The following is a 12,249-nucleotide window of genomic DNA, read 5'->3' as shown; positions in this document are numbered from 1 at the left end:
TGCTGCATTCTCAGAGGCCCTCTTAGGATGGACATGGTTAGACATAGAAGACGTAAATTGGTTTTAAATTCTAACCTGTCTCAAATGAACATACTTAAAATGGCCGTTGAACAGTAGTATTTTGACTACCCTACCCTCCTCCTATGAATCTGTGATTTTAATGAACTAAGTGAAACAGTTATTTAATGGCATTTTCCTGGTGTAATAGAGGTGAAAACTCCCCAAATCCAGGCTGACCAAAACCTTAAAGGTCACTCGGAAGATTTTCTAAAAGAACCAAGCATGATGACTACCTACCTGACAATTAGCAAATAATAATTACATAGCTGCCAGGTATCACATATCCGCTCCATGCCAGGCACTAGACTGCATGCTTTCTATACATCAGTACATTTCATCTGCATGGCAGTACTGAGATTGGTATTATTACTTCCATTTCATGGACAGATAAACTGAGGTTCCCAGCAGATGCCTGCACAGGGATTTGAAGCAAGTCTGTCTGACTTTAAAGCTGATGCTCCTACCCCCTCCACAGGTTGCACCATAGCCCCTGAGATCGGAGGGAATAGAATAACGGAATAAAACTTAGGCAGGAAAAAATGGTGGCTAAAATCTAGAGGAAAGAATGGAGAGAAGACCTCATGAACACATAACCAAAGTTTTCTAACAGCTCAACTGTCATGATGAGAGAAAGGGAGAACCCCTCAAATAGGTTCCAAAGGCTGGAAAGAACAGATGGGTGACAGCTCTAGGAAAGAGAGGTGTCAGCCCAAAGTAATGAAGTGTCTTCTAACAATGAGAGCTGTCCAAAACTGCTGGAACTGTCCAGTGACAGAATGAGCTCTTGGACATGGAAGGCATCCAAGCAGAGGGCAGGAAATATCTTGCTGGGTGACACAGCGGTGAGGGTGAGATACCTGTGAGGTCTTGTCCAACTCCCAGTACCAGTTTGCTTTGGTTAGGTGCTCACTAATCAGTTAAGAAAGTTCATTCCCCCTTGCCTGCACCCAACCACTATCTGCCAGAGACAAGTATGTAAAACTCTCTATGCAGAATCAGTCCAACATGACAGTTTCATCTCCTTGAGGCTAGAGGACGCAATAACGGGGAACTGTTATTCTGAACCTACTTGTGATAAACAAGGAATAATTGGCTAGACATTAGAAGGGAGAGGAATCTTGTGAGAGGAAAGCAACTGTGAGTATTACTGTGTGCCAACTGTGAGTATTATTGTGTGCCAAGAAATGTTGGGTGCTTTATACACGTTCCCTCACTAAAGCTGGTACCCCCTTCTTGAGGTAGTGCTGGTCATTTCCATTTGACAGCTCGAACAAGCTAAGAGAGGTTAACTTATCTATGGTCACATAGCTAATAAGTGGTAGAACCAGGGTTCAAAGTCAGACATGCCAGACTTCAAAACCTCACTGTTGTCTCAGTGGAACGCTGCCAAACCCAGTGAGGTAGAGGCTGAGTGGCACACTGAGAGAATGGTACTTAGGACAGGTCAATTTTGATGGGTGGGAAAAAGAATAATAAGGCTGCAGCATAGAATAAGACACAAGGAAGTAGGTCAGAATGGGATGCTCAGACAGGTCAATTTAGTCATTGAGGCAAGGCAAGAAACAGAGAAGACATGGGTCAAGGCAGACATCACCTCCTTCACAATTCAGTCCAATTTTGGCCTTGAGCCTAAGCTGCAGAATTGGTCTCAAATCACAAATGATACATAGGACTCTGGACAGTTCAACCTGACCAAAACACTTAGGTCAACTTTGCCCCCAAAGGTAACATACAGAAACATCTTCACCATTTTTTTCCAGAGTATAGGAGGATTTCAATGTTCCATGGGGAGATGTTACCAGGTAACACAGGTTGATGAGCCTTTAGAAAAATAAAATGCCAACAGGGCAAACAGAATGGAAAATGTGATACTGAGAAAAGATGTCAATGAGGACTTTATACTGATTATTATCTCTTCCCTGTCTCTTAAGTTCTCTTGACAAACAGGGGTGCCATGATGCTCCCCCCCACCCTTTACTAATTAGAGATTTTCTGATGGGTTGAGCAGGCGTGATTTTATCCATTATCTATGAGTAGAATCTTATTCTAAAATTGAATTTTAGTTATTCTAATATTAAAGTTACTATAAGGATGGCAGGAAAGAAATCAAAAATTTTAAGTTGTGAGCAATCCACATATATACGGTACAAATGAAGGTCCAATTTGATACAAATTAAATTATGTGACTCATGGTATATTTATATCAATTAGTACATATTAAAATATACTGTGGTTCATGGATTATTTATATCTACCTACGTTTAAGTGTAGAGTGTTTTTAATGAACATAATATGTTTTTTAAAATCATAACCAAAGAGAAGCCATCACTCAACTAAGCCATGCTTACTACACTGTAACAATAGAAACATCGTCACTGTGAGCTAGGGTTATCGGGGATTTCCGTTAAGTGTCTGGCATGAAACCAAAAGATCAGGGTTGGAGATGCCCTGTAAGTATAGAACACACACCAAATTTCAAAGATGTAGCATGAAAGAAAGAATGTAAAATACCTCAACAGTGTTCTATATCAATCACAGGTGGAAATGACAACATTTGGGATATACTGGCTTAAATAAAATATATTACAAATAGTTCACCCGTTTCTTTTTACTTTTTTTTTTTAATGTGGCTACTAGAAATTTTAAAATGACATATGTGGTGCACATTCTGTCTCCATTGGAAACGCTAATATAGCTTCCCACTGTTCTCAGAAAAAAACGAAAGCCCTTTAGTGTGGCCTACAGGGCCCAACACAATGGAATCCCTGCCTACCTCTCTCAGGTCCTCTCGTTTTCTTCCCATCCCTCCTTACCCTCCAGCCACACTGACATTATGACGCCTCAGACATAGCAAGACCATGCTTACCTTAGGGTCTTTGTACTCATGACTCCATCCTTCTGGAATGTTCTTTCCAGGGCCACTCTACTCATAGCTGACTCATGCTCCTTCTTCAGGTCTCAGCTCACATGTCACCTCCTCCATTAGGCCTTCCTAGACCACCTGATCTGAAGGGATCACATATTCAATGAATCTTTCCTCTATTAGTTTCCTCTGAGGCATTCATTGCCATTCTTAGTTACCTTATCTAATTATCTGTTCACCTGCTCAATGTCTGTCCCCCCCACTATAATGGAAGCTATGTGAGGGCAGGAACCTTTCCTGTCTTATTCACTGGTCTGTCATATCCACAACTCAGGGCCTAATCCACTGTAGTTCTCAGCTTAATGTTTGTTGAATGAATGAATGAACGAGCAAACAAACAGTGGAAAGAGCATGAGACTCAGAGTCAAAAATCCCAGTCAGGATAAACCCAGTGAAAATGATGAGGACACCACCATCTTACCCCAGGTGCTTACTCCTTTCCCTGTAATCAACTTTGACAATCATGGGAGGCAGTGCGGTATAATTGACAGGACATACTCTGGAGTTAGAAGCCCTGAGTTCGAATTTCAGTTCTGCCATTGACTGGCTATGTGACCTTGGACAGAGCCTTTGACTGTCCCAAATCTCTGTTTTCTCCCAGAGTGGCTGTCTTGAAGCTCAAGTAAGATACAGCTTTGTCAACTAGAGAGCCCCAGGGATATTTATTAGACCAAGACGTTCTTGAAAGGGAGAGATGCTTTTATTTATCTGGGTGTCCCCAGCACCAAGCACAGGGCTTGGCTTAAGTCAGGTCCCCCAAAACTGCTTGATGGATGAATGAAACTTCTAATAAGCCCTAGTGCCACAAAGCAATGAACCTTGGGGAAGTCTGATTTCTCTCTGTTCCAACCTGGAAAAGAGACCCCATTTTCTGCCAAAGAAAAGCAAAAGGACCTCAGAGCTGGAGTGAGGCTGAAGGGTTATGGCCACATTGCCTCCATTTTCCAGAACAGCCCCAAATTAGAGTAGTCTGTCCAGGTTTCCAGCCAAGATTCTCACTATGGGTCCCCTAGAAACTTTGGCTCGAGGTTAGGGTTTAAAGTGTCAGAGTCAGCATCCTCAGCTGGGAGAGAGCAAGTTCTAGCAGGAAGCCGGGATCACCTTTCTGCCCACAAAAGGTTATTTTCCAGAAAGGAGACATTGGGCCACCTTGGGCAGCAGCTCCTGATTCTCACATTCTAAGAAACAGCCACAATATCTGCCTCCTTACTTGAAACTGAGACCAAGGGTAAAAATGAGAGGAGAAGGGGGACTTGTGTTTGGCTAACAGTGTTAACATTAACAAAATTAGAATTATTCCACGGAACAATGATTTCTCAAGATAGGGCAAGAAGGATGGCTGGGAAGGGAGTGGGAAATGACTTCACTGGGAAGGCTTCTGCCTAGTTTGCAAGGGATAAAGCTTGTCTTTGTTATTCTCCTGGCTTCTGTTCCCATACCTCTGCAATATAAGGGCTTCAGGCATGCCATCCCGGTCCAGCACTACTGTGCCTAGGATTTGCTACTGAAAGGCCTATTCATGTGGAAACCTCTCCCAGGCCAGGCTACTGTTGGCCACCAATTAATTATTTACACACTGGTTTAACATGCAGCCCACCTTGGAACTTTGGACCAACCAGACTAGGTGTAGCATTGCGCCATCTCTGCCTACCCCCACCTTGCCTGCTCACTGCTGATTAAAAGCCAGACTCCCACCTCTGTTCATTCAACAAGTGTGTTCTGAGTGATTATCATGAGCTGGTGTTGGGGCTATAGCTGGGAGCAAGACAAACATTAATCAGAGCAAAAATCCATGAAAGAAGGAAAAGGCCATCTCTTGTCTTGGAAAAGGGGAGTCACAAACAGAAAGCCCTTTCCAGGAATATGAAAAAGGAGTCACAATTCGGGATCTTGGTCAAGATTTGGGATTGCTGGAGATGGTGTGTGAAGAACCAACAGGAGGAGGCTTTAAGGAGGAAAGTGACTCCAATAAGAAAGGAAGTCCTAAAATGTGACCTGCAGCCCCCCTCCGCCCCCCCATCTCCATGTCATTCCCACGTGATGTACTTTGAAACTACACTTCAGTCACCCTGCAACCCGGTTTTATTTTAGCCCATTTGAGCCCGGTTTGTGGCAGGGGGCACTGCCAGTGTGGGTTATAGGACAAAATCCTCATGACAGACAGCAGTTTTTCTCCCCCAGGGGTGAAAAAGGGCTTGTGTTTAGTCCTCTGTCCAGGCAGGGAAAATACCTCTGGGAACCAAGGTTGTGCAACTATCTCAAGAGAGATGTGGATTTATAGGCAGACAATATGGCGTAGGGAGGGAAGACCTGGCCATTGTCGGTTTAGAGGAATTGTTATGTTAGTTGCTGCAGCACAGATTTCCTAGATTATGGCTTGTAATCCCGTGCCCCTTCTTCTCCCCCGTAAGTGCCACTCTCTCAGGTTAAAGCCTGGCTGAAGAGTTCAACTTTAGCTCAGTTACCCACTCTGATCCTATTTCTTCACCTGTCAAATGGGAATGATTAGGGCCGTTGTCATCGCCATCATCACCACCGTAATAATACCTGATTACAAAGACACAATAAGATGGCAAAAGGAGTGAAGATGTTTATCTTGGCATTTATAAAATCAGGCTCCTCTTCTCTTTCTCACTGAATCAGGAGGATTTAAACTAGAGCAGGTTATGAAAGGCAGATGAATACAAACATTAGTTTTTTAAAAAAATCATAAGCTCCCTGGACTCTTACCTCCTCTCTGGTGATTGGAGAACTTGCCCAGGTTTGGGGAAAGTTAGTCAGCCAAATTAATGCTGCTGCATACCACCTGCCTGCCCCCCTCCACTTGCACCCCCTTACGACAAGGCAGAAAGGGTGGGAAGGGGAATACAGCTCAGCATTTATTTTTGGACCCAGCTCACTAAAAATACTTCGGCCTTCCTGTTTGATCACTCTCCCTTTTGACCTGAATGAATCTCGGGGCCCAGCGGCCCGCCCCACCCTCTGCCCGTAGTCCTTTAAAGGAGAAGGGCGTGGGGACAGATTCCTGCCGCTCGAGGGACAGACGAGAGACGCCCAGGCAGGCAGGGGCCGCGGTCGCACTGACGTCAGGGTAGCGCTCGCTCAGCTGCAGCCTCCCGCCTGGCCGCGGCCGCCCAAAGGGAGGGGGGAGCCGCGCGCTGGGATTGGTTGGCCAAGTGCGAGCGCCTGCGCGGATTGGCTGGCGAGGTTTTAGAGGGAGTCCCACTCTCCAATTAAAGGGCCCCGCCGCGCCCCGCTGTGCTCAGAGCTCCCCCTAGGCCCGCGAATCTGGCCATTCAGCCACCGCTGTCCCCACTGCGCGCCCTCGCGCCTCCGCCTGAGAAGCCAGGCGCTGTTTTTCCAGCCCCGAAGAAGATGGCAAAGGTGGCCAAGGACCTAAACCCAGGAGTTCAGAAGGTGAGCTGCGATCTGTCTGTACTTACCCAGATCTTTTTTTTTTCCCTCTGTTTCCCTCACCCATGTGTTCGCGGAGACTTACCTAGAAGTAAGTGGGAACCTTATTAAATTCCAAGACTTCACAGAGAACAAAATAGTTGGGAATACTTGTTTGAGCCAATAGGCACACCTCCCAAAATTTACTCTTAAAAGCCCTTGTGTAAAGTATTTGCAAAGGATCTTAATTCTTTGGTGATGCTAATTGAAATTTAAATAAGGTAAAACCTCTTCTATATGGTAATACTATCCTCTGTAGGGGAGAAAAAACGCTACCGTCCCCTCTCCTTTCCCCCTCCTGTGATTAAGGTGAAGGTTGGGGTGGCTGGCTGAAGGTGGGGGGGGGATGTAATATTTACTCACAAGAAATCTTCCCCTTTTGCCGTCATCCTTGTGTTTTGTATTACACACACACACACACACACACACACACACACACGTTTCTTTAGTTGCTGATGTTGGCAATGGCAGCAGTCCCAGCACTGGGGAACTAATTTTTGTCCCTAAGATCTGCACGTTTCCCTTTCAAGAAGGGCTGGCCAGGAACCCAGAAGGTCACCGGTGAATTACTGCAGGGGGTGCCTGCAGCTCCAACACCCACTAGTTACTTACCTGTATGCAGCTGGGAGATGGTACATGCCAGAAGCTTAGAGGTCATGTGAGCTGGAAGGGAGCAGAGAAATAGCCTAGGCCAATGCAGAAACTGAGGCCCAGGGTCACAGAGCGTTGGTTCCAGCAGGCAGCACAGCGTAAGGAAAGCCTTAAGCATTGAAACCTTGGCCCTGACACTTCTTTGCTGCACCATACATATTGAGCAAGTCACTTTTCTGGGTTAATCTCCTAAACCAGTCTTTTTTTTTTTTAAAGATCTAATTGGCTTTATTGAAGTATTCGTGAATCGAGCAGCATCCTTTCTCCTAAACAGAGAGGTGCTCCAAAAAGTTCCAAACCAATCGTGTTTAAACTCTGATTTCAGGGGATTTGGTCTTGCAGGGCAAAGTGCTCCTTAGACATCTGCCAATACCTGTGGGGTAGAACAAGAGGGAAAAGAAGAGAGAAACTATGTCAGAATCAAAATAAAATGCAAGCCAGCCACTTAGAGGCACAACATTCGTGCATCTGATTTATAGCTGCACCATGACACAGCTGACCTTCCCCAAACTCCCACACAAAATCCAGCAGACCCTTCGGAGTGTGTACACTAAGTCAGATTTCATCAGGACATCTCTCTGGAATGTACCATGTCCCTTGCTTTTGCCAGACTATTTGCAGAATCAAGTCATCTCTCCTTCTATGGCATTCTCATAAACTTTAGACCATGGTAAAATACCTATTAATTTCTACCTAGTAGTGAGTCAGGCATGCACAGCTCTTATTTCTCTACATATCTTTCTAAACTTCTTGAGGGCAAACCTTTCTTGCTCATCTCTGTTCCAAAATAGCATGCCATACGCAGTGGGACTTAATAAACCACCAGTGAATCTCTGACTATCCACCAAGCTAAGATCAGAATGTTCACGGACAAGTACATTTTGTGCATTGTTCTTTTAAAATTTGTTGTAGCACCAGGATATTTGTATCTAAACAGCCTCCCCCAAATTCAGTCGAAGTGAAAAGTTCAGGGATAAAGAGGCAGAGTTCCACAGTCCTCTGGAAAGTCAGACGATTTGAAGTGGTTTTAGCACAAGCTGGCTGATGGTTATGTGGGACATGAGACCGGGTACACAGACACACCTCTCCTCACTGAAGGCCGAGGCCACCACCTAGAGGAAGCCTTGTTTTCTTTTATTTCATTTGTTTTTATAATTATTCTTTTTTCTTTTTTTTTAGAGTACAGTTGACATAAAATATTAGTTTCAGGTGTACAACATAGTGATTTGACATTTGTATACCTCCATGATACGTCTAGTAACCACCTGTCACCGTACAAATATTTGCGATCTTCTTGACTATATTCCCTATCTTGTTTTTATTTCTCTTTGCATAAGAGAGTGTGATTATCTGGGTTAGAGGTGGAACATGTTCTCCTCTTTGTCCCCCCTCGTGCCAACTTCCTTGGCCTGCAAAGGGTTTATTTTTCATTTAGATCCAGTTACAGGCTTAGAGAAAGAATGTGGTGGGTAGAGATGAAAGGGGAGATATTTTTTTTTTTACCTCTTGGGATTGTGACAACCAGCAGGAAGATCACCACCGCTTTGTAGCTTAACCAATGTCTTCCACTCAAAAAAGCTGAGGGAAGGGAAGAGAGTGGGGTAGCTCTTCTTGCTGAGCAGTACAGCCGTGATTAAATACTGTGTCATACCAACAGCATGCTGAAAAGCTTTTATTGCATATTTACGTTTTTAAATCCGCACCAGTGGGGGGTTTTATAACATTTGGCTTCAGGATGCATAATCACACTTAGGCATTTTGAAACAATTTTATAGACTCTTAGAGCTGCAAGGGACCTATTTACAAAATGAGAAATGGTTTTAAATGGCATACGAGCTGTCTCCACTGCCCTGCCCCCAGGGAGTGGGGGTGCGGGGAATCCCCAGCAGCTGGAAAATCATTAAAAGGTCTTCAAAAGCAAATATAAAATCTGAAAACTGGAATAGTCTTAGAGGTCATCTAACCAGTCCCAGACAGACTGAGGGACTCACCATGGGTCACATACATAGTTAGTAGAAGAGCTTAGAGACAGTTCCCTGCGTCCTCTCATCTGTGCTAAGTCAAATGCGCCCATTGAACGGATACTCTTGAGTTGCTTGTGTTTCTCCTAGGAAAGAGAAGGTTTCCTAACACAGAGAGTTCCCTGTGAATGATGAAATAGCCAACATGCCTTGGGAACAAAGGGTTTTGAAGGCCAAATGCCATTTCTCTTGGAATCAACCATTATTGTGGATTCCTTAAGTGTATGTAAGAACACTGGTTACTAGTATTCTTGTAACCAGATCTGGGTTCAAACCCCCGCACTACCACTTCCTAGCTGTGTGCTCTTGGGCAAGTGAATGAACTTGGAAGTCTGTGTCTTCACCTGATCATTGGGGAGACAGTAGCGGCATCAAGCTCCCAAGGTGGCTGTGATTGTCCAGTGAGACGATGCATGTGACGGGGCTCAGCACATGAGCGCTCAACTAGAGGTCGCCATTATTTTTGTGGGTGCTGCAGATGCTCGCCGAGCAGTGTGTGAATGATGAAAAGAGCCTTTTGCTGAGTGAAGGACACACTTTTCTTTAGACTATCTCATCTGAAGAGCAATTAATTTTCATTCAGCTGAACCAAAGCCCACTGCTCAGCCTTGATAAGTTAGGACAATGACCACCTGTCTTTATTCTAACCCAACAGATATAAAATCTGCTTACACAGAACTGAGATTACCCGTCACTGAGCATTTTATTCTGGAGCCATTGAATTTTAGGCCTGGAAGGGGACATGGAGCCTTTACACTTTTTAAATAAAGAAACTGAGGCCCAGAGGGGGTCACACTTCTTATCAGAGATTGCTGAGAAGGTGTGCCAAAGCCTGCAAGAATACAGGCCTTTTGGCTGCCAACGAGCCATTTGCAGGAATTTAGAAAGGAACAGAACAAAGAGATCTAAGAGCATGTTCACTGTTGACTGAGCGTGTGCCAATGGACTGGCTCCAAAGGGTTCTATTTTTCACCCCTCAGCACAATGTCAGAGGAGCATTAAATGATGGTTCTTCTAAGTGCATTGCCAGGTTCAGCTGGGCGTCTCCCTCCACCCTTTCCACATCATATCCCTCTTGGCTTTCCTGTCCTTCAGCTTTCTCCTCCCCTCTGTACTCAGCCCTTCCTGCTTTCACCTCCAGTTCCTGCAGCTTGCAAAACTGCTGGCACGTCGCCTAGGAGAGCTGAGCCAACGTAAACACGGCTCCTCGAGAATTGTCGTTGGCTCCCTCAATCTTAAAAATATATTAAGCTGTCACTTAAAGACTTTAATAGTCAAGGCATTGGAGACATGCCCATAGGTGTATAAGCAACTTGGCCCAAAAGAGAGCCTATTAAAAGGGAAAAAAAAGGAGAAAAAAAATAAAGAAAGAAAAAGAAGTTATCCGAATCCTCCTTAAAGGATGTCCAAAAACAGATGCTAAAACCATTACTTTGTAAATTGCACGTGCTTGTCATATTGTGCCTGAATATGTGGGGTTGGGGGCTAATGACTGACTTTCACTAGTGTGTCTGACACCTGTGGTGGTGGGAGGCAGGAAAAAGCTTAATAATCAGAGCATCCCTGGGCTTTCATCTAAACCATCTCAGCTCCAATACCTTCTCCTCACCTGCTCTACAACAGTTCTACAAGTAGGACAGACAAGTTTGAGGGAAGACAAAAGAGAGAAAGAAAAGATAGTTTCTTGAATACACACTGGGTGCTTGACATTTTCTCACATCTGATCTCATTTTGCCTTAAGGGCTACCATGCAAAAATATTAATGTCCTTTTTACACATGAGTACATTAAGACTAAGGGTTTAAATGACTCGCCTAAGACCATATGATGGCAGGTTAGGAATACAAACCCAGTCTTCTCTGATTCCAAAACTTAAGCTCTTTCCACAACAAGAAAAAACAAGAAGGCTTTCATCACAAGCAGAAATCTGGTGACCTATTACCGTGAGCTTCACAGAAATCAAGCTCTCCCTATACAGTGATAGTTCAATTCAGGATTGCCCAACATTTGCCAAATGGTACCAGGCATCTGTATGTCTTTGATATCTCTTGGTCACGACCAGGTGTATATTGCCCCCCACACCAAGTCAAAGCCATTTCCCAGGTACAGAACAAGGGCTTTCTAGATTTCTCCTGGTTTCTGGTTTTCTAGAAGACTGGTAGAACTCTCTAGGGAAGAGGCTGATAGACAATCTAAGAGTCATACAATATTATCCTGAAATTACTGAAGAAGCAGTAACACTTGACAAAAAGAAAAAAAAAAAAAATCCTAGAGATCCCAGGCCCAGAGCTTCCAGGAAATTCTAGCCTGGGGATAAGTTTGTGTACCTCACCATGCCTGGTCAGGCTGACTCATGGTCTACCCAACAGCATGAATCAGGACCAAGCAAAACACTGCCCAAGCCCCTACCAGGACATATTTGAAAAGGAAATAAGATTGCTGAGGGTGCAGAAACCAAAGGCTCCATGTGGCAAGTCACTCTGGAAGGACAAAGAAGCCCTGGGGTCCATCCTATGGTGGCTTTTGCAAATCCACATAATTTGTTCCCGAATTTTTTGTAACCTTCTCCTGTGTTCAAACATTGCCTTCTTTGTAAAAATCAATCTTTGGAGAAAATGCAAATGAGATATTACATAAAAGAGCTGAGCAGAATTTAGTGATCTGCTGAGCCAATCCCTTTGTGTGATCGATGGGACATGGGGAAGAAATGGCATATCCAAAAGTTACATGTGACATAACTGAGAGGTACATTGACTCACAGCATCATTTATGAATGAAGGAGAAAAGGGTAGCATCTATATTTGTCACTTCAATGCTCAGAATATTCTGATTCCATGTCCACTATGTAACCTCAAACTTCAGAAGGTCAAGTGAACATTTTGGCCACGAACTTAACTTTGGCCACAAGGTTCAGAGGCCATCGTGAGGAATGGTTAATCACATGTACGGGCATCTAGATGTGGCTCATAGTTCTGCCATCTGCTATGTCTGCAACCTTTGCCACATCGTGTATCTGGATTTCTGGCTCCTGGTTTGAGAAAGAAGAGTTAGCAATAGTTCTACATTTAAACCATAGCAAAGTGCCTGGGGACATAGTAAGTGCTCAAAAACTATTTCCTCCTGCTGTTATTGGTATCCTCTC

The 12,249-nt window shown here is 44.2% G+C and overlaps 1 protein-coding gene across 1 annotated transcript in view; it reads left to right on the top strand.

Moving 5' to 3' along the window:
• Positions 1 to 6,241: 6,241 nt before the first annotated feature.
• Positions 6,242 to 12,249, top strand: part of LMCD1 (LIM and cysteine rich domains 1) — a 57,386-nt gene continuing 51,378 nt past the window's right edge. The window contains exon 1 of the mRNA XM_019748313.2: positions 6,242 to 6,400. Coding sequence (XP_019603872.1) covers positions 6,359 to 6,400 — 42 coding nt within the window. The 5' untranslated portion in view covers positions 6,242 to 6,358. The remainder of the gene's footprint in view (positions 6,401 to 12,249) is intronic.

Source organism: Rhinolophus sinicus, chromosome 5 (assembly GCF_057876585.1).
Source record: "Rhinolophus sinicus isolate RSI-liver-muscle chromosome 5, RSI-T2T, whole genome shotgun sequence".
Taxonomy (NCBI): domain Eukaryota; kingdom Metazoa; phylum Chordata; class Mammalia; order Chiroptera; family Rhinolophidae; genus Rhinolophus; species Rhinolophus sinicus.
Note: the sequence above shows the minus strand (reverse complement) of the source record. Positions and strands in the feature narration are given on the sequence as shown.